Source organism: Aotus nancymaae, unplaced genomic scaffold (assembly GCF_030222135.1).
Source record: "Aotus nancymaae isolate 86718 unplaced genomic scaffold, 86718_ANA_hifiasm-v0.15.2.pri h1tg000004l, whole genome shotgun sequence".
Lineage (NCBI taxonomy): Eukaryota > Metazoa > Chordata > Mammalia > Primates > Aotidae > Aotus > Aotus nancymaae.
Genome location: NW_026988415.1, coordinates 12,970,096 through 12,987,803, shown reverse-complemented (window position 1 = coordinate 12,987,803; position 17,708 = coordinate 12,970,096). Strand labels below are relative to the sequence as shown.

At 37.8% G+C, this 17,708-nt stretch overlaps 1 protein-coding gene across 3 annotated transcripts in view; it reads right to left on the bottom strand.

Moving 5' to 3' along the window:
* Positions 1–17,708, bottom strand: part of ARHGEF6 (Rac/Cdc42 guanine nucleotide exchange factor 6) — a 111,764-nt gene that overhangs the window by 46,370 nt on the left and 47,686 nt on the right. For all 3 annotated transcript variants that reach the window (XM_012472315.3, XM_012472314.3, XM_012472316.2), the window contains one exon: positions 478–572. In XM_012472315.3, coding sequence (XP_012327738.1) covers positions 478–572 — 95 coding nt within the window. The remainder of the gene's footprint in view (positions 1–477; positions 573–17,708) is intronic.

The window sequence follows — 17,708 nt, the reverse complement described above, 5'->3', positions numbered from 1 at the left end:
ATTCATATTTGCCTGGGTGAAATAATTGCTTGAATAGCTCTTAGGAGCATTCAACAAAATGCCATACTCTTTCCATTCTCAGAGCATGGGAAAGAAGTTCTACTCTGGCAAACAAAGGTCAGAGTGAGCATGAGAATTTCCAGTTTATGTGCTTTCTGAATAAAAGCACTAGGGAGTTATTTTCCTGTAAGTTAAAACCAGGCATATCAGTTTTTTTAATGTACAAGACAAAAATTGTGACAGGCAGAAACACAGATCTGTTTATTCCTTTCACAGCCAGAAGAGAAAGAAAGCCAAGCTTTCCAAAAGCAACATCTTGCATAATTTCTGTTACCCTGACCATGTTCTTGGCAACCTGTGATCTGTGGAAATTCTTCTAAAGGGCAAAATCAATTATTCAGTGACATAAGAATAACGATTCCATATGCTGACATTATGTTGCTTTACTTAGTGAGGGGTTTAGAATAAACATCTTACTTGTTATTGGACTGCAGGGGTCTTAAGTAAGTAACAAGAAGAGACTGAAGTTCTTTAGCATATTCTTTTTCAGTATCCAGGATGTTCTGTAACACCTTTGAAAAGAAAAAAAATTCAATGTATTATAATTATCACGATAGTAGTCTAAGGCAAATGTAGCTTTAGATCTTTTAATCAAATTGCTAGGAAGAAAAAAGGTCCTATTTACTCAGGCTACCATTGCAAGCAAGGAACACAAAATTTGAATGCACTTTCTTTTAATCTAGCAAACTACTTTAATAATTGCATGACAACTGGGAATATTGCACAATTCATACAAATACAATTTTTCAGTTACCCATAACTGAAGGGACCTTGCCAATTACACAGTATTGCTTGGTTATTTATTTCTTGTAGAGACAGGATTTCTCTATGTTGCCCAGGGTGGCCTCAAACTCCTGGTCTGGAGCAATCCTCCTGCCTCAGCCTTCCAAAGTGCTGGGATTACAGGTGTGAGCCCACACCAAACCCCACAGTACTGTTTAAAATGCTTTCATGTGCCGTAAATCATTTTATCCTCAGGAAGTTCTCAGTTAGTTAACAAATAATCAGTATTCCTCTTTTATGGAGGAGAAAATTGAGGCCAGCTACCTTAAGACATAGAGACTTAATGTCAGTATAATTTAAGGATCACTGTGATATCAAACATCACAAGAGATTTTTGTTTAAGTTATGTTTGTGATAAGACTGTTAGGGAACAAAATCTGAGGATACAGTGAATTTTTAAGCAGAGTTAAAGTTAGTCTTTTATTAAAGGCAAAAGGTACTACCACAAACAATTCAAAGAACAAAGTAGGCTGAAGTGAGAGAAATTTAACAAGAGAAATAATACTGATCATTATTATTAATAACATAATTTAAATTCCTATAGGCAAAGCAACCAATATGGGGGTTCACAATTTCTCTTCCCCCACCAGTGCTAGGGTCATGTCACAACCCATTTCCGAGCGTCTTCTGGTGGCATGTAAAACCTTCATTTAAGCTCTTAGAGACAACCCAGTTAACATTCTGGTATATTTTCTTTCATATATTCTAATTCATTCAACAAAATAGGCTGAGTGCCCACTCTGTGCCAACTGCTGTGCTGCCCACAGGGAGTTTTTACTGTATTTGCAGAGACATTAAACAGAGAGTCACAAGACAGAGTGAAGTGTCGTTAACTAGGAGAAGTGTATTAGCCTACCAATATGCCAGCCATATAGTCACAGGACAATGCATGATGATCTGCTTTGGGAAGGTGGAATGGTCAAAACAAGTGGAGATCCCAGTAACCATGGGCTCTCTGGGAAACAGCTGGACTGGAGAGTGGTCGTCCTGACTCTGCTGCTGACTGAGAGGTTGCTTCAGTTTAAAGCTTTACATACATCATCTCAGATTATGATGTTGCACCTACTTTGGGGACCATTATGAAGATGTAGTGACACACTGTACAGATAGGTGCTGAATAAATGGGAAACAGACCTACCAATTTAAAGGGTTAAAAAAGGGTTTCTCAATAGCAACATTATTAACATTTCAGACCAGATAATTCTTTGTTGTGCTGGAATGCCCATTTCATTGCCTTGACATTGCCAAATGTCACCTGAAGGGCAATATTGCCCCCAGTTGAGAATCACTGGGTTAGAAGAGCACAGGATGGCTTCAAAAGCTAGGGGTTAAATTGTGGTCCCTATACTCATGTCTACTTTCAGTTCCTCTATTCCTCAGAAGCTACTCTCTAAAAGTGTAAATGCAGGGTTCTGGAGATATTGATGTTCTCGGAAATTAACCCAGTAACGGAATAGAAATATCCCCCTCTATAGAAAATCCGAGCACAAGAATGTAAATTAGAAACTACTTTGAGATGAATGAAAACAAAAACACAACATATAAAACTCATGGGGTGCAGTTAAGCAGTGCTTATAGAAAACTATATATTTATAAATGCCTATTTTAAAAAAGAAAAAAGACTTTCATTTTCCAGTCTGACACATAAAGAGCTTAGAAGTCATTACTCCATCCCAACAGGAAGTAAATAGCTAAACAAACTGAAGTAAGCCATTGTTTTATCTTAAATCTGTCAGAAAAGTGAGGTAACAGAGAAAACTGCTACTCCAATAATTGGAGAAACAGACAGGCAGATAAAGAGAATCACAAAGAAAAGCCTCCACAGGAACCAGCACCAGGGTAGAAACCCACACTGTCGTGAGTTTAAGCTCCAGGTTCTCTCAGTGAAGTTTAGAGGAAAATACCCTCATGCTTCAGGCAGAGGGAGGGAAAAAGTCACCTTTTTGAATATGCCAGAGCACTCTATTCTTCTTAACAAGGTCTGCGCTCATAAGAAACTATTTCACCAGAGCAAAACCTATTTTCTGTCAGCTAGTTTCGTTTTGATACAAAGTTTCACTTTTGTTGCCCAGGCTGGAGTGCAATGGTGCGATCTCGGCTCACTGTAACCTCCAGCTTCCAGGTTCAAGCAATTCTCCTGCCTCCGCCTTCCCTAGTAGCTGCGATTGCAGGTGTGCACCACCACGCCCGGCTAATTTTGTATTTTTAGTAGAGACAAGGTTTCACCATGTTGGTCAGGCTGGTTTCGAACTCCTGACCTCAGGTGATCCACTCGCCTCAGCCTTCAAAAGTGCTGGGATTACAGGCGTGAGCATAACCTACTGAAGTTTTATCAGATACTAACTGATATGGGGGAAGGTCAATAAGCAACTCCAGCCAGCTCTAGCCTTCCAAATGGGGGAAGGAAGATAACCCAACTCCAGCCCTTTCTAGCCATCCTGTCCCACCTAAGGGAGAGAACTGGGAAGCACTGGTGAAGTTCACAGTCCAGGGACACAAGCTCACTAAAAACTGAGACCTAATCATGGAAATATAGAATGCTTCCCTTCCTTCTACACCTTACCACCACATTACTAAAGGATTATTTACCGCAGTTCCTTTACCCAGTACGTCATGTCAGGCTTCCAACAAAAACTTATAAGGCATATTAAAAGGCAAAAAAATATATAGTATGAAGAGACAAGGCAAGCATCAGAACTCAAGTCAGGTAACACAGGAATGTTAGAATTATCAGACCAGGGTTTTTAAGTAACTGTAATTAATATACTAAGGACTCTAACAGAAAAAGTAGACAATGTGCTAGAATAGATGGATATTGTAAGCGGAGAGACAGACATTCTAAGAAAGACTCAAAAAGAAATGCTAGAGATGAAGAACACTGTAACAGAAATGAAGAATGCCTGCCCATGATGAGCTCAATAGTGGCCTGGGCATGGCTGAGGAAAGAATCTTTGAGCTTGAGAATATGTCAGTAGAGACTTCTACAACCAAAAAGCAAAGAGAAAAAAGATTGAGTGAAAAAGAACAGAATATCAAAGAACTGTGGGACAACTACAAAAGGTGCAACATTCATGTAATGTGGAAATATAAGGAAAGACACAACAATAGCAGAAATACGTGAAACAATAATGGTTGAGAATTTACTCAAAATTAAAGTCAGACAACAAATCACAGATCCAGGAAACGCAGAGGGCAAGTAGGATAAATGCAAAAGAAAATTTTAAGCATATGATATTAAAACTCCAGAAAATCAAAAATAAACAAAAAATTCTTGAAAGAAGCACAGGAAACAAAGAGCTTATCTATACAGGAGTTCACATAAAAGTTACATCTGACTTTTGCTCAGAAACAATGCAAGCGAGAGGAGAGTGGAGTGAAATAGTTAAAGTGTTGAGAGAAAAACCCACTGACCTTGAATTCTGTAACTTGTAAAATTATCCTTCAAAAGTGAGGGACAAATAAAGACTTTCTCAGACAAAAAACTGAGGGAAATTGTCACCATTAGACCTGCCTTGCAAGAAATGGTAAAAGAAGTTCTTCAGAGAAGAAAAATAATATAGGTCAGAAATTTGAATTTACATAAAGAAGGAAAGAATATTAGAGAATGGATAAGCAAAGATAAAATAAAAACTTTTTTCTTATTTTTAATTAACCAAACAGATAACAGTTTATTCAAAATAATAATAGCAGAAATGTATTTGATTATGTGAGTGTATATACTAATGTGTATTTATATGTAACTAAAATGAACGACAACAATCATACGAGGGGTGGGAGGTAATAATTAGGAATACTATGCTATTATAAGGTACTTGCACTACCTGTGAATATAGTGTATATCTTTGTATAGTGTTATATGGAAGTGAGCTGGGACTAGCTATAAAGGCATAGAGCAACCACTAAAATACGGCATAGTGGTTGCATAGTGCAATTATGTATAGAGCAAAATGCTCAATTAAAACAAAAAGGAGAAAAATGTGGTAAACAAAAAGTTAACAACAAAAAAGGCAACAAAGAGAAAACTGTAACAACTATGGCAGGCATTAATCCACCTATATCAATAATCCCTTTAAATGTCAGTGGTCTAAATATACCAATGAAAAGACACACATTTTCAGAGTGAATCAAAAAATAAGACCCAACCAAATGCTGTTAATAAGAAATTCAAGTTAAATATAAAGACAGTTATTAATTAAAAGTAAAGGCATGAAAAAGGAGATATCATGTTCATACTAATCAAAAGAAAGCTGAAGTGGGTGTGTTAATTTTAGACAGAGCGAGCATTAGAGCACAAAAAATTACCAGGAATAAAAAGAAGTATTACGTAATAATAAAGAGGTCAGTTCTCCAACAAGACATAACAGTCCTTAATATGTTTGTGCCTAACAACATAATCAAAATACATGAGGCACAACTTTTATAACCGAATGAAAACTCTTCCACCAAAGTTGTGGTGGAAGCGTTCTCCCTTTCAATTAATAATAATAATAAAAAAAAACACTCTAGTTCCTTGTCAGTGCAAATGACAATAAATTTGTTTGCTTAACCCGCTCTCATTCAAAGAAAAGGGTAAAAGAAAGTATACTGATAAATCTGAAAGTATATTGATATATCTAAGTTCCCAAAGATGACAATAACAATTATGGAAAACTATTAAATAATTTATACAAATTTCTTTATGCATAGCTTTTTAGAACTTTTAATATGCTAAATATTTTTGAATCTCTAAGCAGGGCCAACATGATACTGCGTTTTTCAAACATATCTGATAATGGCATCGTGTATTTTTTAGGCATTTTACACATATTGGTACCTGCTAATTGCTAGTCCAAGAAATGAACAAAAGAAACGAAAGAACAAAATAAATGAACAAAAGAAACATTTTCTTTGGTTGAGTTATATTTTAATATTATGCCTTTCAGTGAGTACTGACATTAGAAGTAGCTATATGAAAGGTCATTATAGTTGTAAGCTATTGTTGTAAACTATAGTTAAAGACATTGTCCAGTATGTTGATTGGCATTCTTGGAGTAAATTCCTCCTGTGATTTAATACTTGGTAAAACAAAACAAAAAAAAAAATGTGACGCAAAACTGCTAGAACTTTAAGTAGAAATAGATAAATCTATTATAGTTGAGACTTCAATACCCCTCTATCAGAAATGGAGAGATCCAGCAAGCAAAAAATCAGTAAGGTCATACTAGAACTCAATAGTACCATCAAGCAACTGGGTATAGCTGGCATCCATAGGCTATTTCATCCAACAACAGCAGATTACATATTCTTCTCGAGCCTATTTGAAACTTTCCTCAAGATAAATCAAGATAGATCCACATTATAATCCATAAAACCCACTTTAATAAGTTTAAAATAAGAATCATACCACAACGATCTCAGACCACAATGTAATCAAACTAGAAATCAATAACAGAAAAATATTTGGAGATTAAACAACACATCTCAAAATAACACATTTCTTTTATAAAAAGATTTTCAAGAGAAATTTTAAATTATTTTGAACTAAATGGAAATGAAAGTATAACTTATTAAAATGTGTGGAATGCAGGTGCAGTGCTTATAGGGAAATTTATAGCACTGAATGCAGTATTAGAAAAGAAGAAAGATTGGCTGGGTGCAGCGGCTCACACCTATAATCCCAACACTTTGAGAGGTCGAGGTGGGTGGATCATGAGGTCAAGAGATAGAGACCATCCTGGCCAACATGATGAAACCCTGTCTGTACCAAAAATACAAAAATTAGCTGGGCATGATGGCATGTGTGTGTAGTCCCAGATATTCAGGAGGCTGAGGCAGGAGAATCGCTTGAACCCAGGAGGTGGAGGTTGCAGTGAGCCGAGATCACGTCACTGCACTCTAGCCTGGTGACAGAGCAAGACCATCTCAAAAAAAAAAAAGAAAGAAAGAAAGAGTAAACGAAATCTAAAGCATGTAGAAGAAAAGAAACAATAAAAATTAGGGCAGAAATCAATGAGATTGACAATGGGAAATCAGTAGAGGAAATCAATTAAATGAAAAGCTGGCTCTTTGAAAAGATCACTAAAATTGATGAACTTCATTGAAAACAAGAGAGAAGATACAAACTCTTAGTATCAGAAATGAAATGGCAGGATATCACTAGAGATCTCATGGACATTAAAATAATGTTAAAGAAATATTGTGAATAACTCTGCCTACAAATTTGATAACCTAGATTAAATGGACCAGTTTTTTAAAGATACAACTTTCCAACACTCACAATAGAAGAAATAGATGATATGAATAGGCCTACATCTAGTAAAGAAAATTAATCAGTAATTAATAACCTTCCAAAACAGAAAGCATTAAGCCCAGATAAGTTCACTGGTAAATTCTACTGAACATTTAAGGAAGAAATTATATCAATTCTTTGCAATCTCTTCCAGAACATAGAAGCAGAGAGAATAAATACTTCCTAACTCATTTTATGAAGCCAGAATTATACCAATACCCAAACCAAAGACATTTACAAGAAAACTATAAACCAGTATCTCTCAGGAACATAGTTACAAAAATCATCAACAAACTATTAGTAAATCAAATCCAGTAATAGATAAAAAGAATGCTACCACACAGCCAAGTGTGATTTATTCCAAGTATGCAAGACTAGTTCAACATTCCAAAAAATCATTAATGTAATCTATCACATCAACAGGTTAGAGAAGGAAAATCACATGATCACATCAACAGATACAGAAAAAGCATTTGACAATATACAACACCCATTCATGATTTAAAAAAAAAATTCTCAGAAAACTAGTAATAGTTTCTCAACTTGATGAAAAACAGCTACAAAAAAACAAAATCTTGACATCTATCATCATATTTAGTGGTGAAAAGCCAGACGGTTTCCTACTAATATCAGGAACAAAACAAGAATGTTTCCACACACCACTCTTTTTCAACATCATATTGAACATCCTAGCTAATGAAATAAGACAAAAATAAAAGATATACACATTGGGAAGGAAGAAGTAGAACTGTTTTTATTTGCAGATGACATGATTGTATATGTAGAAAATCTGAATAAATCAAAAAAATTCCTGGAGCAAATGAGTGATTATAGCATGGTTGCAAGATGCAAAGTTAATACACAAATGTCAATCATTTTCCTTTATATCAGCAATAAACAATTAAAATCAGAAACTAAACAATACGATTCAAATTAGCACCCCTAAAAATGAAATACTTAGGTATAAATCTAAGAAAATATGTTCAAGATTTATACAAAGAAAACTACAAAACTCTGGTAAAAGAAATCAAAGAACTAAATAAATGGGGAGATATCCTACATTCATGGGTAGAAAAACTCAATATTATCAAGATGTCAGTTATTTCCAACTTAATCTATAGATTCAACACAATTCCAATCAAAATCTCAGTAAGTTATTTTGTGGATATTGACAAACAGATTCAAATTCCAAAAATAAAAATGTTCATTGCAGCATTACTCACGATAGCTAAAATATGAAATCATCGGCTGCATGGACAGAAAAAATGTGGTATATAAACACAATGGAGGCTGGGCATGGAGGTTCATGCCTATAATCCCAGCACTTTGGGAGGCTGGGGTGGGCAGATTGCTTGAGCTCAAGAGTCCGAGACCAGCCTCAGCAACATGATAAGCCCCTGTCTCTACAGAAAAATTTTAAAATTAGCCAGGTGTGGTGGTACACACCTGTAGTCCCAGCTACTTGGGATGCTGAGGTGGAATGATCACTTGAGCCCGGGGGTAGAGGTTGCAGTGAGCCGGGATCACTGAACTCCAGTCTGAGTGACAGAGCAAGACTCTGTCTCAAAACAAGACAAAACAAAACAGAATGGAATACTATTCAGTCATTAAAAAGATGAAAATCCTGCCATTTGCAACAACATGGATGAATCTAGAGGACATCCTATTAAGTGAAATAAGTCAGGCACAGAAAGGAAAATACCACATTATCTCATCATATGTGCAATCTTAAAAAGTTGAACTCATAGAACTAGAAAATAGAATGGTGCTTACAAGGTGCTGGAGCAGTTGGGGGAGTGGGTTGGAATGATGTTGATCAAAAGATATGAAACATTCATTAGAAGGAATAAGTTCCATAGAGCTCCTGTGCAACATTGTGACTATAGTAAATAACAATATATTGTACTCTTGAAAAATGCTAAGAGACTGAATGTTAATTGTTCTTACCACAAAAATGATAACTATATGAGGTAACATGTGTGTTAATTAGCTAGCTTTAATCATTCCACAGTGACTAAACATGATAAAATGTCGTGTTGTACACAATATATACATATAATTTTATCTGTCAAGTAAAAAAAAGACCTTTCAATGGGGAAATAACAGTTTTTTTCAACAAATGTTGCTGAGGAAAGTGGATATTCATATGCAAAAGAAAGAAGTTACACCACTACCTGACACCATATACAAAAATTAACTCAAAATGGATTTCAGAGTTAAACCTACAAAAGTCTTAAATTAAACAGAGGAGGAAATCTTCATGACCTTCAATTTGGCAATGGATTCTTGAGTGACACTAAAAGCATAAGCAACAGCAACAAAAACAAGTAAACTGGAATTCATCAAAACTAAACACTTTTCTGTGTGACATGACATTATCAAGAAAGTGAAAAGACAAATCATAGAATGGAAGAAATATTTGCAAATCATATATCTCATAAGAGTCTAGTATCCAAAATATATATAGAACTATTACAACCCAACGAGAAAAATAATCAATTAAATGTTGCCAAAGAATTTGAGTAGACATTTCTCCAAAGAAGATATACAAATGGCCAATAAGAATACCTAACATCATTAACTATTAAGAAAATGCTAACCAAAACCACAATGAGATACTACTTGATACTAAATCGGGTGGTTATGTTACAAAGAAAAAAAAACAGACAATAACAACTGTTGGTGAGGATGTAGGGAAACTGAAGCTCTCACACATTGCTGGTAAGAATGTAAAATGACATTGCTACTATGATAAACAGTTTGACTATTCCTCAGAAAGTCCAACATAGAGTTACCATATGACCCAGAAATTCTGCTCCTAGAGAAGTGAAAACATATGTCCGCATAAAAATTTGCACATGAATGTTCATGGCAGCATTTTTAATAGTAACCAAAAAGTGGCAGCAACCAAAGGCCCATCTACTGATAAATGGATAAATAAAAGCTGGTCTATGTCTATCCATACAATGGAATAGGACGTAGTTATAAAAAGAAAGAAGTACTGATACATTCTACAACATGGATGAACCTTGAAAATACTATGCTAAGTGAAAGAAACCAAACTCAAAATAACACATAATATAGAATTCTATGTGTATAAAACTTCCAGAATAGGCAAAATCCATACAGACAGAAAATAGATTAGTGGTTGCCAAGGGCTTGAGAGAATGGGAAATGGGAAGTGACTGCTAATGAATAGAAGGTCTTTTCTGGAGTGATAACAACATTATGAAATTAGATAAGATAGTGGTGATCACTGTGCAACTCTTTGAATACACTAAAAACACTCTGTAGCCCAGGCTGGAGTGCAGTGGTGCGATCTTGACTCACTGCAACCTCCGCCTCCTGGGTTCAAGCAATTCTGCTTCAGCCTCCCAAGTAGCTGGGACTACAGGCACGCGCCACCATACCCAGCTAATTTTTGTATTTTTTGTAGAAACGGGGTTTCACCGTATTGCCCAGGCTAGTCTCAAACTCCTGATCTCGTGATCCACCCGCTTTGGCATCCCAAAGTGCTGGAATTACAGGTGTTACCCACCACACTCAGCTATTCACACTTTTCTAAAAAGACTATGTCTAGTAACAAGCCATCTCACATCCTCACCCTTCCTTTTAAAATTTTTAAAAATTTTTTAATAATCAATTTATTTTTTGTTATTTGTTTGTTTGTTTTTGAGATAAGCTCTTGCTCTGTCACCCAGGCAGGAGTGCAGTGGCCCCATCTCGGCTCACTGCAGCCTTGGCTTCCCAGACTCAAGTGATCCTCCCACCTCAGCCTCCCAAGTAGCTGGGCCTACAAGAACATGCCACCATGCCCAGCTAATTTTTTATTTTTTGTTGAGACAGGGTCTCACTATGTAGCCCAGGTTGGTCTTGAATTCCTGGGCTCAAACTATCCTCCTGCCTCGGCCTCCCAAAGTTCTGGGATTCCAGGTATGAGCAACCATGCCCAGCTGTCACCCTCCCTTCAAGCACTGTTGCCTATTACTGTCATAGTCCCTGAATTATAATATCTGTTGAAATAAAGAAAAACAACAGCAAATAGTCATTGCATGAAGGGAATTTTTAAATTAGAAAAGTCATAGATATTACTTTCATCATAAAATGTGATTTTTAAAACAAATATTACTTTAATTCTGTGGTTGATATAATTCACTCTCCCTCTCCTCCATTGAAATAGCCTTAATATTTCAACTCCCTTTAAAATGCTATCATCTGGGGCTCTTGTACATGAAATTGCTAAGATTCTTCAAGAAAGGTGACAAGCGTCCTGCTCCAATGGGTGTATTTGCTAGGTGAGGCAACACACTTTCAAGGGGTTCCATGTCTGCTGGAACCACTGGCACAGGACAGTTATTCGCACGGGAGGGAGGCATGCAGACACTTCCTGCTGCCTTGGAGTGAGTTCTGGAGAGCTTAATGGAAATATACATTAAACTCATATGACTGAAAGTTTTGAGAGTGGTACAATGGACTTTACAAAACTAAAATGACATAAGTGGTTAATAAGTCTTTTTATCAAATTATGCCCCCCACCCCAAAACATGTAGATGGTAATATACTAAATAGAACTTATCCTGCTGTGGTTGGATGAGCAGAACTGCTCATCAGAGTGGATGTTTGGAATTCCTTCCCAAAGTCACTTGGAACTTTATCTCAAAAGACCAACTGATGAACTTCTGAGACTGGTTATTTTTCAGGCCACAGGCATCTAATGTAAAAGGATAAGAAGGGAAGCAGACAGAGAAGGCTATGTGCTCCCAAACAGAAGGCCTCAGTGGTGAGTCAGAAGGCAAGGAGTTTGGCAGGCCAAGCAACTTCAGAGCAGTACAATTTGATCTGATGAAATCCATTCAAACTCACTAAAATAAACTGTCCAGACACTGCTTTTGCCTCCCTGACTCTGTCTTCACAAGGACAAGTGAGCATCCTTTTGCTCAACCAACCTTTCCCTGAATTCAGAATAAAACAGACAGTGTGAAACCATAGAAAAAAATGGTGGAGGCCTTTGGTACTGTCATCTTGGGCTATTGATTTTCCAGTAAAACACATTTCCTACATTTCCTGGAAAGGCTTTAGAGTGAGTTCATTTGTATAAGTACATTTTCCAAAGGGAAGGAGTCATAAAAGTATAAAGAAATTATTTTAAGAAACTAAAATGCATAAACAATGGTTGAAAATACAGATATATCCAATGATAAAGGAGACTATAATGGTGTCAGGAAACCTTAAATCAAAGCAAAAATATTGCATTATAGGAATTCTGAGATAATTATGATGCCTATAAAAATGAGCTAATGTTGGTAAAGTTCTTTGAGAAGAAAAAGGGCAATATATTACCATATTTATGTCATAGTTGATTTCCATGCCAGTAGAACCACCTGCAGTGACTGATTCTGCATGCCCATGTCCTTGGCTTTCACAAAACAAGCAGCACTATTCCCCATTAGCCACGGGTAAATTCACGAGGAGTTCAGTTCCTCCACCTCCAGCTCTCACACGGAAGAGCAGTATGGAGGAGTAAGACGGGAAGAGGGTAAGAAAGAAATAAGAGCGGATATGGAAAAGAGAATCAATGGATAGTTGCGTAAGGTAGTTTAGGCTAGTAGAATTAAAAAGGTGGGTGAGCACTAGAAAGGTAGAAAAACTCCAGGGTGGGAGCAAGAGGGTAGATAGATGAGTGAGAAAGAAGATGAGGTGAGCAGAAGGCAGGAGGCTACAGCAAAGGTTACCCGAGGCTTCCTAGGATTTTTGTAATGTAACATGCCACAGCCTTCCTCCCACCTTTTCTACTGCAGGCAGGTTCTATAAAACATGCCCTTTAGGCATCTACCATATGTTACATAAAGTAGAAGAAAGCAACAACAAAATAAATTATATTGGTCCTTACTGATTATATTTTCCTACTTGAATGTGGGGAAATACCATCTTTCACTCTGCACACAGATGCTCATCCCCAGAGTTGAATATTCAGATTACTGTGAGTCTGGCCTATTTGTGACAGACAAAGGACAGCTTTATTACAGTGTGCTGCAATACTTGCAGTGAATAAAGAATCCCATCTTACAAGGGGCATTTGGATGGGAGAAGAAGAGAGTGCAGTCCAGTCTGACCTGTAGGGACTAATTAGAGACATGCACATTCTTGCCTGAGAGAATTTGCTCATAAATTCCCCGTCTGAATAAGCTTTCAGCTCTTCTCTGCTTGTCTAAGTTCCGACCTTCCTCCAAGATTTCCCTTGAATCCTACATCCTCCATTCAACCTTTTCCTTGATTGGTTCTCATATTTTAGGTGAAGTGAGCATCAGAACCACCTGTGTGTTAAGGGGAAGTGGTTAAGGAAGGAGTGGGAGTTGTTAAAAATGCTATTTCCTGGAACCAACAGTCAGAGAATTTGATGTAGCAAGTCAAGTATTTGGCCCTGCTCACTGCAACCTCCGGCTCCCAGTTCAAGTGATTCTCCTGCCTCAGTCTCCCAAGTAGCTGTGATTACAGGCCTGGGCCACCACGCCTGGCTAATTTTTGTATTTTTAGTAGAGACGGGGTATTGCCATGTTGGACAGGCTGGTCTTGAACTCCTGACCTCAAGTGATCCACCTGCCTCGGGCTCCCAAAGTGCTGGGATTACAGGCATGAGTCACCACACCCGTATGTCTGTAGTTTTAACAAGCTCCCCAGGTGCCTCTGAGACAAAGGATTCCAACCACATTTTTAAAAACCCATCTTACAACACTTTACAACCTCACATCATTCTCTACCATGTAGCTTACACTATCATGTTTGTCCTGCCTGCCTTCCCAATGAGATCATGGGTGCCAAGACATGAGTGCTGCATACAAATAAAGCCTGATAACCAAGCTGTATCAATTCCTTTCTCTGATTTTTACTTTTTAAATCTTCCTGGCATATAACATTAAGTCACAATGAGCAAAGAAAGATAATGGGCAGAAGAAGATTATTAGAAAACTAATTAATAGTGAGAGAAATTGAACACGGCAGCAAAGATTGAGGACAATTAAGGAACCAAGATCAGAGAGAGCAAAAGCTTTCTCTGGGCTGCCATGTCCCTAAAGGATGTTAAGTTCTCATTCAAAACAATAGGTCAGGAGTGGCCAAGTCTAATTTTTGTATTTTTAGTAGAGATACATTAAACATGCATAGTGGCAGGTGTGGGTCTGAGCTGGGTACCCACAGCCACCTTGGTCACACTGAACAACTACTTAACGTTTCAAAATTGACATGACATCAGAATTTCATCAAGGCCTAAATGGGGCCGAACTCAGCAGACAAACCCTTAGAAATTTGATAAAAGGGAGAACATATTTGCAGATTTGCAAAATCCAAGAGATCTGCATCCTGCCCAAGTTTACAGGATTCGATGATTAATTTTACGTGTCAACTTGACACGTAAAATTAATCATCGCGGCCGGATGTGGTGGCTCACGCCTATAATCCCAGCACTTTGGGAGGCCGAGGCGGGTGGATCATGAGGTCAAGAGATCGAGACCATCATGGTCAACATGGTGAAATCCCGTCTCTACTAAAAATACAAAAAATTAGCTGGGCATGGTGGTGCACGCCTGTAGTCCCAGCTACTCGGGAGGCTAAGGCAGGAGAATTACTTGAACCCAGGAAGTGGAGGTTGCGGTGAGCCGAGATCGCGCCATTGCACTCCAGCCTGGGTAACAAGAGCGAAACTCTGCCTCAAAAAAAAAAAATTAATCATTGCATCCTGTAAACTTGGGCAGGATAGACAGGGTGCCCAGATATTTAGCTAAACATCATTTCTGCATGTGTCTGTAGGGGTGTTTCCAGATGAGATTAGCATTTAAATTGGTAGATGTAGTAGAGCAGATTGCCTCCCTATTGTGAGTGGGCTTCATCCGATCTGTTAAGGACCTGAATAGAACAAAAAGGTAGAAGATGGGAGAATCTGCTTTCTCTGTCTGCCTATTTGAGCTAGAAAGTTGATCTTCTCCTGACCTCAGAGTGAAACTTACACTATCAGCTCTCTGGTTCCAGGCCCTTGGACTTGGACGGAATTACACCACCAGCTTTCTTGGGTCTCCAGCTTTGAGATGGTAAACTGTGGGATTTCTCAGTCTCCACAGTCACATGTGCCAGTTCTTTATTCATTCTCTCTCTCTCTCTCTCTTTCTCTTTCTCTTCTATTGGTTCTGTTTCTCTGGAAAACCTGACTAATACACAGGACCAAAATAAAAGGAGCCATAGGCTGACAAAGACTCACTAAATGGAAGAGCATTAAGAACAGGTCTGGCTGGGTGCAGTGGCTCACGCCTGTAATCTCAGCACTTTGGGAGGCCAAGGCAGGAGGACCACCTGAGGTCAGGAGTTTGAGACCAGCCTGGCCAACATGGTGAAACCCCATCTCTACCACAGTTACAAAAAGTAGCCAGGCATGGTGGCATACACCTGTAGTCCCAGCTACTGGGGAGGCTGAGGCAGAAGAATCACCTCCACTCAGGAAGCAGAGGTTGCAGTGAGCCAAGATTGCACTACCGCACTCAAGCCCGGGCAACAGAGTAAAATTCGATCTCAAAAAAAAAAAAAAAGAAAAGAAAAGAAAAAGAACAGCTCGGTCAGAGACAAGTATTATTGGGGTGTGAGGACAGAAAAATCTTTATGGGCTGGGCATGGTGGCTAACTCTTTTAATTCCAGCATTTTGGGAGGCCGAGGTGGGCGGATCAACTGAGGTCAGGAGTTCAAGACAAGCCTGGCCAACATGGTGAAACCCCATCTCTATTACAATTACAAAAATTAGCCAGGCAAGGTGGCACACGCCTGTAGTCCCAGCTACTGGGGAGGCTGAGGCAGAAGAATCGCCTGAACTCAGGAGGTGGAGGTTGCAGTGAGCCCAGATCATGCCACTGCACTCCAACCTGGGCAACAGAGCAAGACTTCGTCTCCAAAAAAAAAAAAAAAACTTTATGAAAAAGAAAGAATACATAATTTCCTGTTTCATTTAAAAATTTATGTATACACATATATATTACAGGCTATATGTACATATATATGCATATATATGTACACACATACACCTACCTCTAAGAAAATTTGGCATGAGATTCACTAGCATGTTAATAGTGATTATTTCTAAGTGGAGGGGTTACATGTGGTATTTTTTTTCTATACTATTTCTGTATAGTCTGATATTTAAAAAACCGTTTTTATGCAATTAGTTATATAAGAGAAAAATGTTATCTCTTTTTTTTAATGAAGTAAAAATTAGTCATTAGTACTCTTATAGATCTAGCAACAGAAAATATCGACATTTAATGACTCTTGGAGGGAACAAGAGTTAATATAAGATCAGATGAGGGGACTTTTGATGTGAGTGAAATTGATTTTCCAAGTCTACAAATCCTGTGGGTGGAATAGATTAGTTTATTCAACACAGATTAGGAGGACAATCAGAACACTCAAAACATATTTTGAATTAATTGACACTAAAAATTTGCCTAAATATTCAAAGTCAAAGAAATGTGGATTTAAAAAACCCACCAACCAAAAACTCTTCACATCCCTATCTAGTTACAATATATTCAGCTGATCAGTAATTAAGCAATGAACATCGGAGTTCTACGGGTTCTTCACAGGTCATCAGGAGTTCCCCCAAGACATCTGTTATCTTTATTAGGTCTGAGGTTTGGGATATATACCCAAAAAAATTGTTAAACATATATGTGCTTTGACCTAAGCACTTAACTTGAACCATATAGATCTTTATATACTTTGGCAAAGTGATATATATAAGCTATTCAATGCAGAATTGTCTATAATAGCAAAGAACTAGAAACAATACACGTCTTCCAACAGGAAGTACGTTATATAAACTGCAGCATGTCCCGAGTCCGACGATTATATGCATAAGATTTATATAAATTCCCTGAGAATCACAGAGGTTACTCTGCCTTGGATAATCCCAACCACATTTTAAGTTGGTAGAATCAGCAGAGGCAGAGAGAGATTCAAAGCAGAGTGATGATATGCTCCAGACTCACAGGGAGAAGCAGCTATGGTAATATTTTCATCCATCATTCCACTACAACCTTTCTTTAAATGGTAAATCATTAGAGGTTATCTAAAAGCTAAAAGAAGTGGTCAGGAAGTAAGGGAACCTATCTCTGCTGGTTAATATATTTTAGCCTTGGAAATGTCAGAGAAAAGATATTGACAAAATAGTCCCCTGTGATTATTTATTGTCCCATGTTACCTAGTGAGTTCCTTTCTGATTTTTCATATTCTCTATTGCTCTTGTCATCATTATGGAGCAAATTCACTAAAGAGTGAAATTCAACTTTCTGAAACCAAATGATATTCACATGCCTGTATAGAGATGTTTAAAAACGCTATCCATGCACAAAGGGAGATGAGTATGCAGTACAAACGCACATAGAACACTGGATGAAAAATGAAGCTGTATTTCAGCTGAGGTGGTGAGGCAGGGCTGGGGGAATGACAAGGCTACCAGTCAGGGAAACTTAGAGGTTAATGATGACTTGACCTTTTAATTAGTGACTGGGCCAAGTCTGGAAAGGAGACATGAAGAGAAAGCAGAGAGTAGATGAAGGAGAA